The sequence below is a fragment of the Aspergillus karnatakaensis genome (genome assembly GCF_047715665.1).
Source record: "Aspergillus karnatakaensis strain CBS 102800 unplaced genomic scaffold BJY04scaffold_11, whole genome shotgun sequence".
In the NCBI taxonomy this organism is placed as follows: domain Eukaryota; kingdom Fungi; phylum Ascomycota; class Eurotiomycetes; order Eurotiales; family Aspergillaceae; genus Aspergillus; species Aspergillus karnatakaensis.
In genome coordinates, this window is record NW_027395723.1 from 526,120 (window position 1) to 545,565 (window position 19,446).

The window sequence follows — 19,446 nt, forward strand, 5'->3', positions numbered from 1 at the left end:
TAGAGTAGTATTTATAAGAGTTTAAAATAAAAAGATTATTTTAGGTAATACTCTTAGACTAGGTAATATAGTTAGCAAGATAGTTATACTTAAAAAGTATAATAAGCTATTTTAAGAAAAAAAGGAAAAGGGAAATTAAGAACTCACGGTGTGCGGGGAACTTATAATACTTATACTTTCTAGGATAAAAAATAAGAAAAGAGGGAGATAGTATTAAGAACCTAGCTAAGGTAGTCTATATGGTAGAATAATATAGACTAATAATATTATAATAAGATAATAGTATCCTAGGATACTATTATTAAGAAAGAAATATTATTAGCTATAGAAAATTATGTTATTATAATATTTAGGCTCTTGATATATTAACTATCTTTAATATTAGGATAGACCTAATAATATTAACAGGCACGGGCGGATACTAATTATTATATAATAAAAGTTACCTAGTAATACGCTTATAAAAGAAATCACGTGCGTATATTATCTAGCAGACCAGGAACTAGTAGGGAAATAATAAATAAAAAAGTACTCTTATTAAGTATACTACTTAGTATACCTTAAAAAAGTATATAAGATAGTATACAACGCAAAAGAATATTTAAGGATGCTTATTACTACTATATCTAAGTCTTACTTATTTTTTGTGATTAATATAAATTATTATCTTAGAGTTATCTTTAGAATAGTAATATACTCGTATAAACTACTCTATAAGTACCTTATATGTAGGATACTTAGCCTTGCTTACTTTAACTAAGCTTAACCCTAACTATAACTAGTCTTTATACTAGTTAGATATGAAGCTATTTAGAGAAAGGATTAAGTAAGTTAAGTTAAGCATTACGAGCTTACGAGAGGTTACCAGGGTTAGGAAGAAGCCAGAGGTTAGTTCTTCCGTAATACTATAGTAATAACCGAACTTAGATAGATTTATAGTATTCTAGATTTAAGGATTATTAAGTTAGTTTTTTAGGATAAAGTTAGTAGATACTTGCTGTAAAGACGCTATTATTTATATATATACTAAGTATATGCGAGAAGAGAATAAAAAATAGATCGAAAAAGAAACGAAGGGGAAGAAGATAGTATTATTTTAATTTTAGGAAAAGATATATATTTTACTTGCTTTATTACTATAATAGTAATAAAGGCGACCGTACCCTAATAAAAAAAGTTTTTTTATTTAAATATACTCTATTTAAGTAAGTTTTATATTAGTATTTTATATTTTTTAAAATATACTTTTTAAACTATTATATATACTATCTAGTAAGAGGTTCTTAGAGTTTATATAAATACTTAGTACTAACAAGCCCTACCTTTAATTTATGCTACGCATAAGCTAAGTAAAAAATAAATATATAGCTAAAGTAGATTAATTAAAATAATTTCTTGTTTAGAATTTCTTTGTTTTACTAAACAGGGGCTAAGAATTTAATCTAGGGCCGAAAGCTAATTAGGGCTTGAAAATCAGAAATTTTTTGTGGTCGAGTCCTGAAGCCCCGCTCAGGTATTTTGAAACCCCGTTCTACTGTGTCCCCGTGCGTCCGCTATGGCCTCATGTTTTGCATCAATGTCATGTGACATCCAGTAACCACCAAGGCAAGTGATCGAAATCTACAGGCAGGCCAGTTTACTCCGAGACGAAGACCACGCAGACATGGGTTCGCCCATAGTGTAACCACGATTTGGCGGGGTCAGAGAGTCGCGTTGAACGCTTTGGGCTCTTACTGGTCAATGCACGCCAGCTCCAGCTTCAGGATGAGCCGCCAAAATGAACCTACAGGCCACCAGGCGCACTAATCTGTTTAGGAAGAGAGGCTTGCTCTTTCTGGCCTCTTTATCGAAGAGAACAAGAAAAAAGAGAGAACATGCAACTTAGTTCCAATTCGTACTAATCAAGAGTATGCGCACGGTAAGACGACCCCTCATAAGCGGGGCATCCGGCCTCGTCTCTTTGCGACACCGGAGATATATATTGCGAATAGCAAAATCTAGCAAACACAATCGCTGCTGTACAACCATATTATAGCCCACGAGTAATCAAACAGGCAGACGAATCAACTGTCTTTCTCTTTCTAAGTCATCGTGAATTTCATGTTCGAAACGCTAAGCGAGGCCAAGTGTGCCTGCGGATAGCCCAGATCCGAGAAGAAAGCGAACCAGGTAGATACTCCAATGCGTTGAGCAGTGCAGAACACGGGTAGAGAACTGAATTTCGAGCCCTATTTATTTATAACAACCACCTTAGCCTCAAACTCTGCTGCTGCGGATCAGAAAAGATCGAAAAAAAAAACATCTTGGTTCCCTCCCGAGGTCCTCGTGGGTGCCCCGCACCACACCCGCGGAAAAATCTGATTCATCTCTGAAACTACAGTGTGGACGAAGAGCATAATAGAATGAATTTTACGTGTAATCGTAGAGAACAATGAAGATGACGCTTCTATTAAATCGTGAAGAATGGACAATTAATAATGGCCCATGCGCTCAATCAGCCAAGGCGGGGTAGATGGCAAACGAGCATCTCGTGGGGCCTCTCTCTCCTCGATTGCTGATCTTCCCACCCTTCACCACACCAGCCACTGCCAGTCATCCACGCGTCACCCTCAGGTTGTTTGCACTGTTGCAGCTTAGCTTCCCTTACCGAAAGTGGAGTGATATAAATTGCTGACTGTTCTTCCTGGTCTCTGGCCTCCCGCTGTCCCTGAAAATCGATCCTTTCTTTTTCAACTTCCCTCTGTCCTTACCCCGCCACCCTACTCATCACCACACACACTCTTCTCACGCCATGTCTAAGCTTTTCATCGGGTTGGTGCTATTCATTCTGGAGTTTTCGCTCAGATGTGATGGTTTTGCTAATATTGATTTCAGCGGCCTTGCTTGGGCCACTAGCGACGACAGCCTCCGCGCTGCTTTTGCTGAGTTCGGCGAAGTCACTGATGCTGTTTGTCTCCCGCACCACCGCATCATTTTTAACATTCTCTGACTGGAAAAATTTACAGATCGTCATGAAGGACCGCGATACCGGCCGCTCCAGGGGCTTCGGCTTCGTCACCTTCGCCTCCGAGCAGGAAGCTGACGCCGCTCTTAACGCTCTGAACGACCAGGAGTGAGTTTTCCTTCCATTTTCTGGCTTTTCTGGCAGCCGCACCTGATCACTTTACTGACGGATCTTCCTCACTCCAGGCTCGACGGACGTCGCATCCGCGTTGACAAGGCTACCGACCGTCGCGCTGGCGGAGGTTTCGGCGGCGGCGGTGGCGGCGGCGGCTACAACGGTGGCTACAACCGCGGTGGCGGTGGTGGCGGCTGGCAGTAAATGATATGCAATGCTCTGTGATACCCAAGTTGCTTGAGAGGACACGGGGGCTATTGACGATGATTTCTGGAAACGCATCACGCATGTTCTGTTGATGAGATGAGATGAGATCCTTCTGCAATGGCTGTCTTGGTCGGAGAGAATCTTGAATACCCATAGTTTGCCATAACGCCCTGGCGGTAGCTTATTTAACGACCCAATGCATTGAATCATGGTCCGTTCATTAAACATTTGTTCCCCTTAGGACGTAGGTACCGGCAGCTTCTTCCGGTAACTTTGTCGGATGCGATTTCCGCGGGCCTCACTCGGTTTCTGACACAACAACTCAACGGCTCAACTGCTGGTCTTCTCTTCCACCCCTGCTCCTTACGGGGCTATATCAGCGATGGCGTCCAGCTCTTCATATCCCATTGACATTCCTGATCTCTTCCACTTCAACCACATGAAAGCCCCATGGCTGCATACCCAAAAACAGATCTAGAACTTGGCCTTATGAGGGGGCGTCCGTGAGTCTTCGTTCTCTCGTTCGTTTGATGACGGCCCGATTACCGAGTCACTGATTCCATCGCAGTCTATAGCTTCCGCTACACCATCAGTCCACTGGCTCTTCCACCAAATACTGCCGAACGAACCTGACCGAGCCGTGCCGTTTGATGGGATATACTGGAAGCAGCTTTCATGGCCGAGAATCAATACGTCTTCTCCCTTCAAGCTCGTCCTTATCCATGCGGAGTGCAGGGAGTACCTGGTAAGGTCCATTGGAGCAGACACACAGGAGTGGAATTGAATAGGTTAATTGGAGATCCTGCGATGGCAGTTACCACAGACATCCATCCTGAGAGTAAGGTGCGCACGCAAGTTCTGAAACATGGTCACTGCAAGTCCCCCTAGAAGGAAGTTCCCGACGATCATCCATACATACATAATTGCACCCGGTGGCGCGCTATTGACCGGATACATAGTTACCAAATCTAGTTCCTTTCCTCCCTGTTATGCTATTATGCTATCCCCCCGCGGCCGAATCCAATCCAACGATCGCGTATTTGGACTGGAAGAACGTACAACGCACACAAAGACCATCCTGTCGGACACCATTTGACAGCCTAACTGCAGCTTCTGATGCTCTGAATAAGGCGACCAGCCAACACGGGCTGGGCTGGGGCTACTTCGGGACGTCTCTCCCTCTTCTCGCAATCCAACGAGAAGATCACTTTTCCATTCAATGGAGCGGCCGCGAGTCCGTGAACTGAGCGTCTTGAATCTGGCTCACACGCAACGACAACTACGCCAGGGGATCTCGCGTCTGGCATGAGAGCAAGCGAGGGTTTCTGTTATTACATCTTCTCTAATACAACCAGCTGCACTACCAGGACTATGAAACTTCTCCCCGGTTGTAACCCTTTGCCTGAGCGGCTCCGGTGCGGCTTATAGTTAGTTGAGAGCTTGGGGGTTAGCAGGAAGAGGCATAACAACCACGGTATGAACGTCGCAGGAGCCGAGCAACGCATCCTTTTATGCAAATAGCAAACTAGCAATAGATAGAAATAGAGAAAAGCGATCTAATCATCTGTACTTTGCCAGCAATATGCCAGATCAATGGAGGTGACCACCAAAACCCCCAAACCTACGCACCGGCAGTTCCCCTCCGACAATCCATATAGGGTTTTGCACACCACCTTCGCGAACCAAACCGACGTCGCCCTCATTCCAACGCCATCTGTACACGTAGACATCTTTTCTTTCCCCTGTCACAACCCTCTAAATCCCAATACCGACCGCAAAATGCCGTCCGTTACCGATTCCGACACCCCCGACCGGATCGACATCGCCCTCCCCTACCATTTCACGCGGTGCATGCTCTGCGGCTGCGACACAAGAGGCAATCACGCCGTCTTCACAGACTGCATCCGAGTCCGTAAGTTCTCTCTTACCCCCGCGAGATCCATCTCAAATCTCCACCAGAAGCGACTCCCCGTCCTGCTCTGCCCTGCCACTTTCTCACGCACATGATTTCCATTCCATAATAAAGAAAATGCTAGCATAAAACCCGGGGGCGGGATGATGAGACCCCTCTGAAAACCGTGCTAGGCTAATGTCTCTCATCACACACGCGCAGTCTATGAGTGGCACGGCACGGTTATTCTGTCAGACCCATACTCGCTAAGAAGGCGGCACGTGGGCCCGGAAGAAGAAGACATGAACCCCGGGGCGAGGATACGGTGGGACCATCTCTCGAATATAAGGATCATGTGCTCTGAGAGTGGGCCTGCGAAGCTGGTGATATTCCATGTGGAGTGCTGGCCGTTTTTTGTGAGGTGTTTCGCGGGGACGGACGTGGTGGGGATGAGGAAGACGGGGAGGGAGAGGGAGGAGGAGCTGGACTTGGAGGTAATATTTGATGCTTTTTGGAAGTTGGCGAGGCCAGGTAGTGAGTATTCCATGTTCGTAATCTGTATTCCGCCTATGATTCCGGAAGAGAGCACCGTTTCTCTATACCACGGAAGAGGAATTGTGTGCTGTGTTGACCAGATTGTGCTGTTCCAGTACCTGTGAATGATCCAGGAAAGTATCCATACCGCAGGCCCACAATCGAGAAACTTTCTAAGTGGGCGAAGCCTTTCCCGGCATCCCGTGTTAGCGTGGCGGAAGCGTCAAATGCGACAGACTGCTTCGGGCGCCTGTCTCTTGAGCTGCGAGAGCAAATTGCGATTCTCCTATACACACACGACTTCTTGACGCTCCGCCTCGCGTCCCGGGCAATGGCAGGCATCTTCGACGACAATCACTTCTGGAAGTCCCGGTTTAGCAGGGACGGAGAGAGAGGTTTTTATCGGCATCTTGTGACCCGGGCTGCCGCAGACGCCGCTCGTAAAGGCGAGCCAGTTCCTGTCAACTGGCGGATGCTGTATCAGGCCTGTACACAGCTTGGGAGTAGGACCCAGTTCACGATACAAGTGTGGGAGGTCATTCAATGGATAAAAGATTATGTGCGTGCGAGCAACGGCTCAGTAGCTGAACCTCTCGAGTTCGCAGGAAGAGCACTGCAGTCTTACTCGAATGACTGCTGTATCCCAGGCCAAAGGGTCGAGCGGGCCATGATCTCGCCGAATCTTGCGAAAATCGCAATCTCTATTGTCTCGGGGCCGATGCTCTTCTGGGGAAGCTGGGTAGGTCCTCGTGGAAGACCTAGGCTTTCTGAATGGGCAAAACCAAGGGAGAGTGCGACGCGCATTGTTGGGATAGAATTCATCGACAAGGATGGTAGCAGGGTGGTTCTTGGGGTGCGGTATAGCAAGGCAAAGAAGCGGAGCGCCAAGTCGCTGAGGAAGGAGCTGGAGGAGTATCAGTATGGGAACACCGCGCTGGGCTGTCCGTTTGATGGCCATGGGGTCCGTGTTTTGGTCGATGCCACGGCAGAATCTTTGCGGGGATTTCGGCTGCGTAGGAGTTGGGAGGGGATTAGCTCGATGAATGTGCTGCGGAATCGAATGGCGCATCCGAGATCGCTACCTAAACTCTTTGGTTTCCATTTCATCGACGACCGTGAACTGGAGCTGGAGATGAAGCGGGTGGTGGAAGTGATTGCCACCTTCCAGGTCAGGTTGGGCCTTCCAATTGTTTTGATGCTTTGACTGACCGGTATTAGGGTGAGGATTTATTCGATCTCGGCATCAAAGGTCACCACTTGCAGGGAGAGAACGTCGAGCATTGGCATAGGCGCTATTATTGGGGGAGTGGGAAAGCTGGTTGAGATAGGAAGGAAGGAAATACCAGAGGCGTCTTTCGGCAAGACTCGTACATACATTAGAATCATATTGATACACAAGACGATACCGCATTCCGAGAAGTTCAGCGACATACTGTTCAAGTCTCGAACGATTCAGACCAACATTCCATCAGAGTGTCGGCGTACTGCCTCATCAGAAAACCAATTGCCGTTCTTGATGCTTGCTCACCCCCAATTGTGGCATCGAGTGAGCTGAGCACCTTCATCAAAGTATCAACCTGATGTTTCCAGCTATCATCCATCATCTGCTCTTTCTCAGAAACAGCAGACAAATGTTGGGATACTATAGCTTCAATGGCCTTTTCAAAAACTGTCGCGGTTAGACTGGGCGTGATGTGATAGGCGATGATTGGGACGTCGGAGCTGAGGCCATTGTGAATGTTGAAAGTTTCTTCCAAGGGCAGAGAGAGGAGGTGCTGGGATATTCGGGTTATTGTTGAAGTTGCTTCGGCTTGAAGACTGATTATCGTTGACCTAATGGGGAGCGTGGGGGTGCTCCTGATATTCGTGGTGGGTTGAAGGACTGATTCGGCGAGTATGAGGATGCTGAGGTTCCAGAACAGGATTATGGAGACTGCTAGGTGTTAGCGAAAATATTTCTTGTTCAAAAATTGGTGGGAGTGTGCATACTAGACGAAACTTTCGAAGCAGTCGACAGCCGCTCCAGATTCTTTATACAATGCTTGATGAAATCGCTGAAGGTGTCATTGAATGCGGTAACCGCAATTACCGCTGAGGAGGCAGCATCGCATATTTGTGAAGTTGATACACCAGAAGAGATGAGCTCTTTTGTGTCGGTTATCTGCTTCCAAGCATGGAACGCTTCCGCGACTGCTCTTCGGCATACAGCGGGGACAACGTTGTCCGGATATTGATCCGTGCTAGGCCGACTTGCTGACTTGGTGGCCAGATCAGATATGCTCTTGCGGTTCGTGCTCAAGGTCAATTGGACGGCGCTTTTTAATCCACTTGGAGGGCTCGCACATGGAAGCCTGCAGCAGTGGTCTGAAACAAGAGCGGCACCGATATCCCGGATATACCCACCCCAGCAGACGACGCTCAAACATGCCTTGAGAAGAGACGAGTACATCGAATGGGGGCCTAGAATGGAGCAATACTCCTGGATAAGCTTGTTCAGGTACTGCAAGCTCGTTAAGCCCTGACCGAGGAATTTATGCGCTGGGACCGAGTTTCTTGCTTCTCTTGGAATGCTGATGCCCTCAAATAGCAGTATTGCATACAGAACTCGGAAAGATCGAATATATTGAGCATTCTGTAAGAGAGCCCTTGCATGAAACCAAGCGTCATGAAAAGCGGCTGTCAACGAGCCGGGCGTTGCAGTTGCTTCGGTTTCTGATGTAGACAACCATTGCATTGAAAAGATCCGAAGCACAGCCTTCAATACTGCATCGGACTGACTTCGAGCAGATGCCGAAAGTCGGTTGCCATACAACCTCCCAAAATGATCCAGAAAACGCACAACTCCGAGAACGGTCATGTGGTATCCAGGGTCGTCGGGTTGTGGCGATTGCGAAGGGATTCCCACAGGTCGTGAAGCATCAACTATTCCTTCGGGGAACATGTTAGGGAAGTGGCTACTTTGTTCGTAGAACGGATGTAAATCATCTCCGTCTGCAAGTCGATAGCGTGACGTTGTTGCGTATAAATTGCAATCGAAATCAACAAATCTTGACGCGCATCCGGAGACAATGGTGTTATGAACCTGAGCTAGACGTTGGTCAAGGACGGTCGCACTCAGTTTGGTATTCAGGAGACATATGGGGCTGCTTGATGAAATATTAGCGAGGTGTTGAGGTGTGCTCAGAGCCAAGAGTGAGGCTCGATCTTCTGGTGTGTATGGGGCTTTCTGGCGTTGCGCCTGAAGGCCTGTATCGTGTTTACAGGATGGAGAAAAACACGTATTCAAAGCGACTACTCTTTCAGTAGGGTCGAGATCACCACCCGAGAGAGTAGACTGCCCGGCATCCATATCTAGCCATGATGCCAGGAGATCCGGATTTGCCGAAAACGGGTCGTGGTCTTCGCTGTCAGCGAGTGCCTGGAACTCTTCATCCAGAGTGTTTAGCTCATTATCTCCAACTGCCTGGTGAGATTTCAATGACAGCCTTCGTGATCGTCGATCGTTTAGCTTGGACGCCGCGAATGCAAAGGTGCAAGAACGGCCTCGGGTCTTGCAGTTGGCACAGGCCACATCACCAAGTCCATTTTCAGAGGCAGAAAAATAGCAGCGGCGTTTGGCTCTTCGACACGGGTCACAGCTGGTATTTTGACGGCGTTTGGACGATAGCATGGGTTCTGGGCAATGGGGGGTTGTCGTAGGAGAGAGAGAGAGAGGCAGGTTTGCAGTGGCCAACTCCGGAAGAAGCGGGTCACGTGCTCTCTCACTATGAGAACATTGAGCCTGCATCAAATCATCTCTGCAACGGAGTCACGGACACAAAGCATCTCGGAACTAGGTAATCAAATTATATTACAGCGTCCTCTAGTCGGTTATTGACCATTACTCAGGATTACCTACTGTGTGAGACATCATCCAGCCATCTGTCTGGTGTTCGAGTCATCAGCCAGCCTTTCCATGCAGGTAGCAACAGTTCCTCCTACTTTGAACACCGAGCCAGCTCTCGCAGTGACAGCCACACCGTGCTCCAACTCACCATTCAAACACTGCCGTGAAACGAGTTCTCGCTCTGGAATTATATCTTCATGGCGTTCGTCAGCAGAGCTGAAGAACCCCGCTTTATGCATGAGTTGGCGAGTTCTGCACAACCCCAACACGAACTACTGGCGGAGATTGATTCCGAAGGTCGGCCTTCTATTTTTTTTTCGTGGAGCTCAGCCAGCCATGGGTAACCCCTCAATGCTGTCGCTAGGAATTTTCTCTCTGTGCCGCCCCTCCATTTCGCACATATTCACTCGGGTTATATAAAGACCCCCTCTTCCATCGAAGAAAAGCTCATGGCCAGCTTACCACCCGTGACATTGTCCGCTTTCAATTTGATTCCAGGGAAGTCGACACTATGGCAGAAACGTCGCACGAGAACGTCAAGGAATCCTTCACTATTCCTCCTTACCCCGAGGATCTAGATTCAGAAGAAGCGGAACGTGTAAGCGATGATGAACTTCAGCGTATCAGGGCCAGCCTTTCAAACAAAGCCCACCACCATGTGTCCCCTGTTGCCGAATCCCCTAATATGTTGTAAGTTGAGGAGCACCTAATACGTTCGTTCAAGCTTTATGATCAAAAGACGTCTAATTGGATGAGACCCCCATAGTGTAAAATGGCACGAAACCCAAGAGACCGTCTACGTCCGATCCGGAGCGTTCGAGTTCGGTCAGGAGATGAACGTCGGCAATACGATCGTCCACTGCTACCTCAACGGCTACTCCTCCTCATACCGGTCGAGCAAGAACGACAATACGAGTTTCAACCTCTACACCGGGAGCGGTAGCATCTGTCTGCATATTTCGTTCCGGCGCCATGTCCAGCAGATCATCTTTAATGAATACACGAATGGCAGATGGGGCCGTGAGACCTATATTGACTTTCCTGACTGCATCAAGAACGAGAGCTCGGTGGATATGGCCGTGTATTATCAAGGTGATGGAATGTCTATTGTTGATTTCAACACCGAGGGCTGGCGGGTGTCTCATGGTGGGGCTGCCGACTCGTTGACTTATCGAGCAAATAACTCGGACGATGCGATGTTTGGGAATTCTCTGACGGCGCAGTTTAGCTGGAGGAGTTAGCTCACAGATTGGGGGAGATTTTCTAAGGCTATCCATCAGACACTGCTAGGTAGTTGGAAGCTATGCACTTCTCATATAGGTTGTTGGGCGACAACCAACCATCATCTAGGACTAGCAGGCAGTGAACTGATACTCTAGAATTTCTAGCTGATTCCCCATCTACTGAACATGTGCCTTATGCCGAGGCCTGCTCGCATGGTTTATGGCCTTAGTTAGCCGCTTCTCCGGACGACGACCCTACGGAAGAAGACTTACGCAGATCTCGATGCTCTGTAGCATGGAATCAGCTTTCCCAAACCAGAGCAAACCGCCACTCCCTTGAAAATCCACTGATAGGACTACTGCCGCCCTGCACAGTTAGGCGTAATTATAAGAAAGAGTCAGGGCTTTTGAGAAGAGCTTTTCCATATTGGGACAAGCAGAATCCGGGGTTCCGGGTGGACTAGTGCCCTCAGGAACGCCATGTCTTGACTACTCCGCAGATGTCTTGCTAACTTATAGTATGATCGACAGGAGGGGGGCTTTGTTCAGAATCGTGACGCTATTCTTATGATGTGTCCCCACGGTGGCTGCACCGCTGGGGCTGGCCTCTGCGGAGTAAGCTGCTCTGTGCCCTTCTTTCGACTGGAGCCAGTAATTTCCAATGCTCTCCATTCTCTCAGAATAAATGACACACGGCAGTGTCAAGTTGGCCATTGAGCTCCCAATTGTAGTTCAATATCCTTAGAAAGGAATTCGGGGGTATAGACGGACATCCGAGATTCTTCTTGCGTATGAAGGACGATCTAGACTGAAACAAACCCGGTGAAGCTCGATATGAGGTGAAAAGATCCTGTAGTATATTAGTAAGACTCACCGCTGCGTAACCTGACTATCAGGAGGACTAGTATGCCCTGCCACTCAGGCCCTCGGGGCGCATAGATGCCCTGGAAACATGAGCTAGACCTACACTACCCGGAATCCGAGCGCAACTTAGCAGAGATCTACACTGCGAACCGTGACTCCGGGGCTAGTCGAGCCGGACACCAAATATAGTATATCGCAGCATTAATAGCCCTTGCATGTTTCACTCTCGAGGAACTAGCGTGTCTCATTACCTAGAATCCACCGGATCCGGGCCCTCTACACGTATATCCCTCGAATGGCTGGGCAATCACTGTGTCTCACTCACTAACTACGTGACAAGTGTCTCCTACGTGCACTATCCAGCAACGCAGGCAAGAAAAATAGTATAAAACCCCCTACGCCCTCACTCCTATCCAACCTCCCAAACCAACAGCATCTGACTATCGCGACACCCAAGTCCACTTCCAACAAACCATTCATTCATCACCACCAGCCCAACACACCAAAATGTTTTCCACCACTCTATCCCTCCTCGCCCTAGCAGCCACAACCCTCGCAGTCCCCTGCACCGACGTCTCAGGCTTCGCAATCCGCACCTCCTCCGACTGCACAACAGTCTGCGACTCCCCCTGCCCCAGTCTAACCTGCACGTCAATCCGGATCCAACACGTCGACGGCGCGCTCTCAACCTCCAAGGCCTGGCTCTCCTGGGACTGGACGCGCAACGACGGTGCGCAGATTCTGCAACTTGCTGGCGTGGAAGATGGGGTTTTGGAGCCCCCGCTTGGCGTGACGTTTGCGTCGAGCGATGGAAATGGCGAGCAGGGGAGGGTTATCTCTATTTTGGGGAATGGGGAGGGGAGTTGCGAAGGGGTAATTGGCGGGGTTGGGGCGGGGATTGGGGAGGGGGTTGTGGAGGAGCTGGAGGGTGGGGGTGGGGAGGAGTGGTTTTTTAACTGGAGGGAGGTTGTTGCTTGATTTTCGAGATTGTTTTTAAGGATGAGACGAGGGGAGGGAGTGGTATCTAGGGATTGGGGGTGGTAGGTAAGGCAGGGCAAGTTGGGTTAGATAGATAGGTAGATGGCTGATGGGATGGGGCTGGGGCTACCATGATATCAGTTGAGACTTGAATGTGTAACTCGGTTGCACGACGCCAATTTCTTTTGAAAATGAAGCGGAAAATCAGTTTGATCTCGGGCTAATGATATTTTGTTGAACTCCATCATACCTCCAATAGAGACTTTCTGTAACCTGGCCTGTAGCCACAGAGCATAGCGTGACCCTGAGCAATGACAGCCACATATCGACCCATGTAGACCCAGCTCGCTGAGGTCCACGACTCGCATACTGTGCAAAACTATCCAATCCACCACCCCACTCCTACGCAACCTTTTGTCTGCGCGCCTGTCCTTCCAGCCTTCGCGTATACCAAAAACAAACCCCATACAGAACATCCAACACAACAAACCCCCCTGCAAACCAGCGCATGAGGATATTATCCGACCACGCCCAAACCCGCGGCCAGTAGGCGGCGCGAAGAAACAGACTCGCCACCGCGAATATCGATGCGATGAATCGTGAGAGCCTATGCATAGTTCAGAAAATCCGCCATCTATACTCAGAGCATCCAGTCCAGTTTGGGATTAAGGAGTAGGCTTACCACATCCCCCACGACGCCCCACGCGTATGTCCCCGCTGAACCAGCAACCCCAGCGCCGTACCACTCATCACAACCAAACACGCCATACCACTCCAGTAGAAAGCATGCAGCGGACCAAGCAGCACGGAGAGGGCCCAATGGCCCGAGAAGAAGCCTAAGATTCCACCAAGAACAAACAGCGGCAGGTAGTGCTTGACAAGAGGCGGCGGCGAACCTGCATTTCCCTTCCCCTGTGCGACCCGCGCAAACTTGACGGTCGTGTAAATGACGAAGATGTCGACGAGAAGCCACGAGCGGACGATGATGGTTGCAATGGGCAGCGGCGGCGGGTGGAAGATGGCGAAGACACACTCCCAGGCAAGATTATTGGTCAGGGCTACTAGGGAAACCCCCGGGGTGCGATCTTGAAGGGTTGTGCGGATCGTTGTGATGTAGTTGAGTAGCCAGCCGGTGCCGGAGGCTGCGAGGAGGGTTAGTAGGATGGGTTGGACTTGCTTGAACTCGGCCGGGGCGGCGTCGAAGTCCCAGCCTTCTTCCATGGTGATGGAGTGGATTCAGAAAGTTCGATTGGGGGCTGGTTTGGGAGGTTCTGGGAGGGAATTGGGGTTGAGAGATTGCGGATAGTTGGACGCTCAGATGAATGCTGTGAAGATACACTCTTCGCATAAAGGACGGACTTACTACGGCTAAATCAGACCCCTGCATGTCTAGTGGACCAACGCTCGGACCGGCCTCCGTGTCGATTTTGCGACCAGCGGCGCATCTTGTCGTTGGCGGCCAAGGCTGCAGCTCTAGGGCAGGATTCACTCTAGACGCTGCAGAGACTAGTATCGTTACTTTGACTATAGTTCTTGTCGTACTGTCAACGGATAACGCTCTTGGTTTTGGTATCCTGTATCAACCGCCGCGCCAGATATTCAAAGCACAAGTGTCACTGCGTACAAAATGACCATTTAGATATATAAGCAAAGGAAAACCAAAGGCTCAATCCCAGCAGTCTACACGTCATGCCTCCCGCAATGATGTTCGATACTCTCAACGCGCCCCAGCCGTATCAAGAGCATTATCCACCCCGGTGGCACGTCCACCCATCCCTCCCTTTTACAAACGGACACTCTGCCACTCCAAACGGTAAACCCGCAGTAGCAGTTACCAATGGAGAGGGAGCAGATCACCAACATCAGCTCGACCCCAAAGACAAAGAAGAAGAAATCATCTCCGCCCCAGTGCACTACATCACCACCCTCCCAGGCAAAGACATCCGCGGAAAGCTGATCTCCGCCTTCAACGAGTGGTTCCAAATCCCAGACGAGCAGTTGGAGATCATCAAGCGGGCAGTTGGGCTCCTGCACGTCGCTTCATTGCTGTAGGCCGTCGCCCCGACCCAGCAAACAAGACATCCACCAGACCAGAGAAAGAACAAACTAACAACTTGTGAACGCAGAATCGACGACATCGAAGACTACTCCAAGCTCCGCCGCGGCTTTCCCGTCGCCCATAGCATCTTCGGCATCCCGCAGACCATCAACGCCGCTAACTACGCCTACTTCCAAGCCCAAAGCGAGGTGCTGAAACTGCGACGGTGCGAAGACGCCCTACGGATCTTCACAGATGAGCTTCTACGTCTGCACAGAGGTCAGGGCATGGATCTGTACTGGCGAGACTCCCTCACCTGCCCCAGCGAAGATGAGTACCTGGCGATGGTGGCGAACAAGACAGGCGGGCTATTCAGGCTTGCTATCAAGCTGATACAGTTGGAAAGTGACATTGATGAGTTTGTTCCCTCTACCATTCCAGCGAGCGCAGGAGTCCAGCAGACTGACTAACTGACTGACTATAATACAGAGACTGCGTCCCGCTAGTAGACCTGCTAGGAATCATCTTCCAGATCCGAGACGACTACCAGAATCTGCAGAGCGAGCAGTATGCCAAGAATAAAGGGTTTGGAGAGGATATTACCGAGGGCAAGTTCTCGTACCCGATTGTGCATAGTATTCGGGGTGGCAGCGGTAGTGAGGGCAGTCTGCAGCTGTTGAATATTCTGCGGCAGAAGACGGAGGACGAAGCGGTTAAGGAATATGCGATTCGGATCCTGGAGAAGACGGGCAGTTTTGAGTATACCAGGCAGACGTTGAGGGATTTGACAGCCAGGGCTAGGGAGATGCTGGCTGGACTGAGGGAGAGGGAGAGGGAGGGGGAGAGGGAGACGGCGGGGGCTGCGGGGTTGCTTGGGATCTTGGATTTCCTGGAGCTGAAGGAGTAATTCATTATTGGAATTTGTATTTGCAAACGATCTAGTAATTTATCTGCAGGCTGGACGCTAACGGGCTGACGGTCCGGGCGCCCTGACGAACTGGGTCTATATCATCTTTAGCCCATGCTCTCAGACATGCTGTAACGGTCAGAAGGATCAATGGCTTATTTGACAGAGTGATAACGGAAATTAGCTTGATCATCATACAGGACACTACTCCCGTAGAAGCCGCGAAAGGTAACGGAGCAATACTACGTCGTGAGTCCTCATGATTAGATCCTTCAATATTTATTTCTAGTCCTTCATACCTCAGAGGAAAGCACCTTGACTGATCTCAGATCTCCTCTCCAGCAAGTCAACGACAAAATGACACACATCAAGCGAGACCCATCCCAACTAGCCATCGACCTCCTCGTTCTCTCCAGGTTCAACCGATATAACCCTCTCCTGGCCACCTTCGCCGGAGGTACTCAACCCTCTTTCTCTCCACTATCACCAAGCTAATTCCTCTCCTCCAGTCTGGGCCACCCTCCTCGCCGGATCCGACAGAATTACCCATTCCCAGAGCCAAGCAGATACAACCCCAATCTCGCCCGAATACGTCCTCCAACAAGCCCTCCTCTGCTTCACCTGCACCTTCATCTTCTGCGGCGCCGGCATGGTCTGGAACGACTGGATAGACCTCCACATCGACCGGCAGGTTGCACGCACGAAGAACCGCCCGCTTGCCCGGGGCGCCGTCACAACATCCGAAGCATTGCTCTGGATGGCCGCCCAGTACATGGCGAGCTGGTTCTTGGTTTCATATATGCTAGAGGGGGAGAACGTGTATGTTGCTTCTTTCCTACCTTTCAGAGTCTGTCCAAGGCTAACAGTGAAGGACAAAAAGACCAGCAGCGATCCTTCCCGTAACACTCAGCACAATCCTCTACCCCTTCGCCAAACGCCCCTTGTTCCGCCGGTTACACATCTACCCGCAGTACCTCCTCGGCTTCACGCTCGCGTACCCGTCTCTCGTCGGTGTGATGGCTATAAAAGGTCTTACACAGCCCCTTTCGGCTTCTGTGTCTGAATCCCTCCCGCTCGCGATTATGGTCTTTACCTGGACGCTCTACCTCAACACCGCATACAGCTACCAGGACATCGAAGACGACCGGAAGATGAACGTGAACTCGTCGTATGTAGCTGCTGGTTCGTATATTCACTACCTGCTTGTGTTGCTTGCTGGGCTGACGCTGGGGGCGTTGGCGTGGTATCTGGCTGGGCAGGGGTCGGGGTGGCTTTGGGGGGGTTGGATGGGGGTTTGGACTTGGTCTTTCCTGGGGCAGTTGGGGAGGTTTGAGAAAGCAAAGCCGGAGAGTGGGGGTGGGTTGCATAGGGAGAATTTTCTGTTGGGGGTTTGGACGGTGGGGGTTTGTGCGGTTGAGTTGGTTCTGTAGCTGATGCAGTAGGGTAGGAATGGCTGAATAGCTGGGGAGAGGGGTGGTGGGTTGGTTCTGGCTGCTTCAGGCGGTTTTTTCGATAGTGATCGATCAGTTGATGAGGATTAAGTGGAATGTCAAGTAGTATCCAATCATGTTCTTCAGAAGTCTGCAATTTTGAGCATACATTTCGAGATCGAGATGAGGAATCCAATTACTTGCACCTTGTTGTGGTGTTAGGGCTGGCTACCACTTTCTCCTGAACTTCACCCAGTATCCATTTCATTCTCAATACCCAACAAAATATCACACAGTCCAAGAAACTAAATATCAATCTCCGCCTCCCTCCTCCTAACCCTCAACGTCGCCCTCTTATCCCTCCAAATCATCATCCCATCCGTCTGCGCCCCCGCCAGCGCCCCATTTACCAGCTCAAACTCATACTTGAGCAGAATATGACACAGAGCAATCTTCGTCTCCGCGCCGGCAAAGAACCGCCCAGGGCACGCATGCTTCCCGTATCCAAAGCCCATATGGTTAGCGCTTACGCTGACGAACGAAAGACCTCCGCCACCAGCACCAGCAGAGGCATCCCTCTCCTGCTCACGGAGCTTTACAAAGCGATAGCCATCAAACTCTGCAGCATGAGGATACACAGAGGAATTCCACATATTCTCCGTCGTCAGACGGACCTGCGCGCCTTTCGGGATGCGGGTGCCGTCGTCCAGCACGAGAGGCTCGCGGGCGATGCGGGAGAGCGTAACTGCACATGATACTATCAGTCACCAAAATTGCATGCAATTGCACCCCATAATGCATAATGTTAGGAAAAGAGAGGGGGGGCTGGCATACAGCTAGCAAGCGGCTCCAACCTCTGCGTCTCCTTCAAAACACTATCCAGCAGGACCATCTTCGCCAGACCGGCTTCGCTCCACCCGTGCTCTTTCACAACCGCAACTATCTCTTCGCGAAGCGGCTGTACCAGATCCTTATGCTCACAGAGCACAGCAATTACCTTCGTCATCAGATCGCTCGTCGTATGCACAGCCGCATACGCAAGCCGCAGCTGCGTGAGCGTAGCATCATACCTCGTACCGTTCTCACCAGCGACATTGTCGATCCAGGATAGTGCATCGATGCTATTCTCACCCTGACCTTTACCTTCTCCTTCTGCTCCTTGTGCCTGTGCCTGTGCGCGTGCAGCCCTCCTGGCATTCAAAACCCGCTCAACAAACGGCCTCCCAGCCCTGACACAAGCACGGAGCGCCCTGCAAGACGGCAGAAACCAGTGCACGAGCGGAATTAGCCTGCCGTAGCCATGGAGTTCCTTCATTGCGGCTGTGCGATGTTTCGTGTACGCAATGGCGTTCTGGAGCCAGGCGTTGTCGCGGCAGAGGTCCTCGCCGATGAAGATGCGTGCTGTGAGTTGGGCGATGAGGAGGGTTGTTGTTGGGTGGAGGGGGATGGGGTGCCATTCTAGACCGCAATGCACGTTAACTCTGGACTTGGGGACCAAATTTGAAGTGAAGAGAGCAGGGGGAGGGTGGGGTACCTGTATCATCAGACCAATTCTCACGCAGGAAGATGCCCGTCTCGGCAGACAAGGGCTCGATGAGAGTAGCGATTTTGCGAGAGAATGCGGATGCTGTGTCCCAGACTATATGGTTGTGGAATGTTCCCGGGAAGAGGGCTTCGAGGCCGGGGACTGTGGTGAGGAAGTCCTATTGGGGAGTATCAATCAATCGATCAACCAGATGTTCCTTTTACTGTGTCTTTGAGAGACTGGAAAGTAGGTACGCACCTTTTCCAACCCATCGCGAAAGCTGAGAATGTCGTTGTTCCGGATCTCGTGCGCGTAGCGGTTTGGCAGGATGATATTGGTTCCGAAGGTGAGGATTGGGCTTTCGGACTGGTTGAGCGAGAGGGATTGTTAGTTTATCTATAGTCTCATTCTGTTGGGGAGGAGTTTATAGAAACTGGAGTAATACCTCCTTTCGATCTAAGCTTGCCGGGTTGAACGGCCAGGCAGCGGGAACATTGCTCTGAGGCTGCTGCGCAGTCTGACTCTGCTTTCCTCGTCGCAGATACCAGATCAATGGGAGAGAAATAGACAGGATTCCCAGGGTCAGATGGCGAGGGTCAGTCACTGAAGTAGTAAAGACGTCGTATAGAGATAGAGCCATTGTTGGATTTCCTATGGTGGTGTCGGCCTTGGAATGACTCTGGCTAGTTAGCACTACATAAGACAATTGTCTAATATCACATCATAAATCATACCTAATGGAAGACGGAAGACTAGACACTAAACATGCAAAACAAGAAAACCTCCAGCATCTGTATTTTTGGCCCCGCGCGGGGAAGCAAAGCAGATGGATTCCTACCCCTGCA

General features: G+C 50.0%; 10 protein-coding genes across 10 annotated transcripts; 7 read left to right on the forward strand and 3 right to left on the reverse strand.

Annotated features, from left to right (window-relative positions):
* Nucleotides 1–2,791: 2,791 nt before the first annotated feature.
* Nucleotides 2,792–3,322, forward strand: BJY04DRAFT_215694 (RNA recognition motif domain-containing protein; the record flags this gene model as incomplete). Its single annotated transcript, XM_073715536.1, has 4 exons — nucleotides 2,792–2,811; nucleotides 2,875–2,947; nucleotides 3,006–3,112; nucleotides 3,190–3,322. 4 exons carry the CDS (start codon nucleotides 2,792–2,794, stop codon nucleotides 3,320–3,322), a joined length of 333 nt encoding a protein of 110 aa, XP_073574079.1.
* Nucleotides 3,323–3,777: 455 nt separating this feature from the next.
* BJY04DRAFT_16799 (uncharacterized protein) lies at nucleotides 3,778–4,745 on the forward strand. The gene is made up of 2 exons (XM_073709154.1): nucleotides 3,778–4,168; nucleotides 4,285–4,745. The coding sequence occupies exons 1-2, from the start codon at nucleotides 4,001–4,003 to the stop codon at nucleotides 4,570–4,572; spliced, it is 456 nt and encodes a 151-aa protein (XP_073574080.1). The 5' UTR covers nucleotides 3,778–4,000; the 3' UTR covers nucleotides 4,573–4,745.
* A 359-nt stretch (nucleotides 4,746–5,104) lies between these two features.
* On the forward strand, nucleotides 5,105–7,073 carry BJY04DRAFT_215695 (uncharacterized protein; the record flags this gene model as incomplete). The annotated part of the gene is made up of 4 exons (XM_073715537.1): nucleotides 5,105–5,237; nucleotides 5,439–5,750; nucleotides 5,867–6,918; nucleotides 6,969–7,073. 4 exons carry the CDS (start codon nucleotides 5,105–5,107, stop codon nucleotides 7,071–7,073), a joined length of 1,602 nt encoding a protein of 533 aa, XP_073574081.1.
* Nucleotides 6,901–9,420, reverse strand: BJY04DRAFT_226035 (Zn(II)2Cys6 transcription factor domain-containing protein; the record flags this gene model as incomplete). Its single annotated transcript, XM_073718321.1, has 3 exons — nucleotides 6,901–7,683; nucleotides 7,740–9,168; nucleotides 9,211–9,420. The coding sequence occupies 3 exons, from the start codon at nucleotides 9,418–9,420 to the stop codon at nucleotides 7,187–7,189; spliced, it is 2,136 nt and encodes a 711-aa protein (XP_073574082.1). The 3' UTR covers nucleotides 6,901–7,186.
* Nucleotides 9,421–10,059: 639 nt separating this feature from the next.
* On the forward strand, nucleotides 10,060–11,055 carry BJY04DRAFT_183274 (uncharacterized protein). Its single transcript, XM_073710435.1, has 2 exons — nucleotides 10,060–10,326; nucleotides 10,403–11,055. The coding sequence occupies exons 1-2, from the start codon at nucleotides 10,148–10,150 to the stop codon at nucleotides 10,875–10,877; spliced, it is 654 nt and encodes a 217-aa protein (XP_073574083.1). The 5' UTR covers nucleotides 10,060–10,147; the 3' UTR covers nucleotides 10,878–11,055.
* Nucleotides 11,056–12,230: 1,175 nt separating this feature from the next.
* BJY04DRAFT_215698 (uncharacterized protein) lies at nucleotides 12,231–12,701 on the forward strand (the record flags this gene model as incomplete). The annotated part of the gene is made up of 1 exon (XM_073715538.1): nucleotides 12,231–12,701. One exon carries the CDS (start codon nucleotides 12,231–12,233, stop codon nucleotides 12,699–12,701), a length of 471 nt encoding a protein of 156 aa, XP_073574084.1.
* Nucleotides 12,702–13,103: 402 nt separating this feature from the next.
* On the reverse strand, nucleotides 13,104–13,994 carry BJY04DRAFT_226038 (uncharacterized protein; the record flags this gene model as incomplete). The annotated part of the gene is made up of 2 exons (XM_073718322.1): nucleotides 13,384–13,994; nucleotides 13,104–13,308 (listed from the first exon to the last, which is right to left on the reverse strand). Exons 1-2 carry the CDS (start codon nucleotides 13,920–13,922, stop codon nucleotides 13,104–13,106), a joined length of 744 nt encoding a protein of 247 aa, XP_073574085.1. The 5' UTR covers nucleotides 13,923–13,994.
* A 408-nt stretch (nucleotides 13,995–14,402) lies between these two features.
* On the forward strand, nucleotides 14,403–15,646 carry BJY04DRAFT_206074 (FPP/GGPP synthase family protein; the record flags this gene model as incomplete). The annotated part of the gene is made up of 3 exons (XM_073713670.1): nucleotides 14,403–14,749; nucleotides 14,828–15,161; nucleotides 15,272–15,646. The coding sequence occupies 3 exons, from the start codon at nucleotides 14,403–14,405 to the stop codon at nucleotides 15,644–15,646; spliced, it is 1,056 nt and encodes a 351-aa protein (XP_073574086.1).
* Nucleotides 15,647–16,003: 357 nt separating this feature from the next.
* On the forward strand, nucleotides 16,004–17,076 carry BJY04DRAFT_206075 (prenyltransferase spyF; the record flags this gene model as incomplete). The annotated part of the gene is made up of 3 exons (XM_073713671.1): nucleotides 16,004–16,103; nucleotides 16,156–16,465; nucleotides 16,527–17,076. The coding sequence occupies 3 exons, from the start codon at nucleotides 16,004–16,006 to the stop codon at nucleotides 17,074–17,076; spliced, it is 960 nt and encodes a 319-aa protein (XP_073574087.1).
* Nucleotides 17,077–17,381: 305 nt separating this feature from the next.
* Nucleotides 17,382–19,241, reverse strand: BJY04DRAFT_215702 (cytochrome P450; the record flags this gene model as incomplete). Its single annotated transcript, XM_073715539.1, has 5 exons — nucleotides 17,382–17,821; nucleotides 17,911–18,534; nucleotides 18,611–18,779; nucleotides 18,860–18,967; nucleotides 19,047–19,241. 5 exons carry the CDS (start codon nucleotides 19,239–19,241, stop codon nucleotides 17,382–17,384), a joined length of 1,536 nt encoding a protein of 511 aa, XP_073574088.1.
* Between the last annotated feature and the right edge of the window lie 205 nt (nucleotides 19,242–19,446).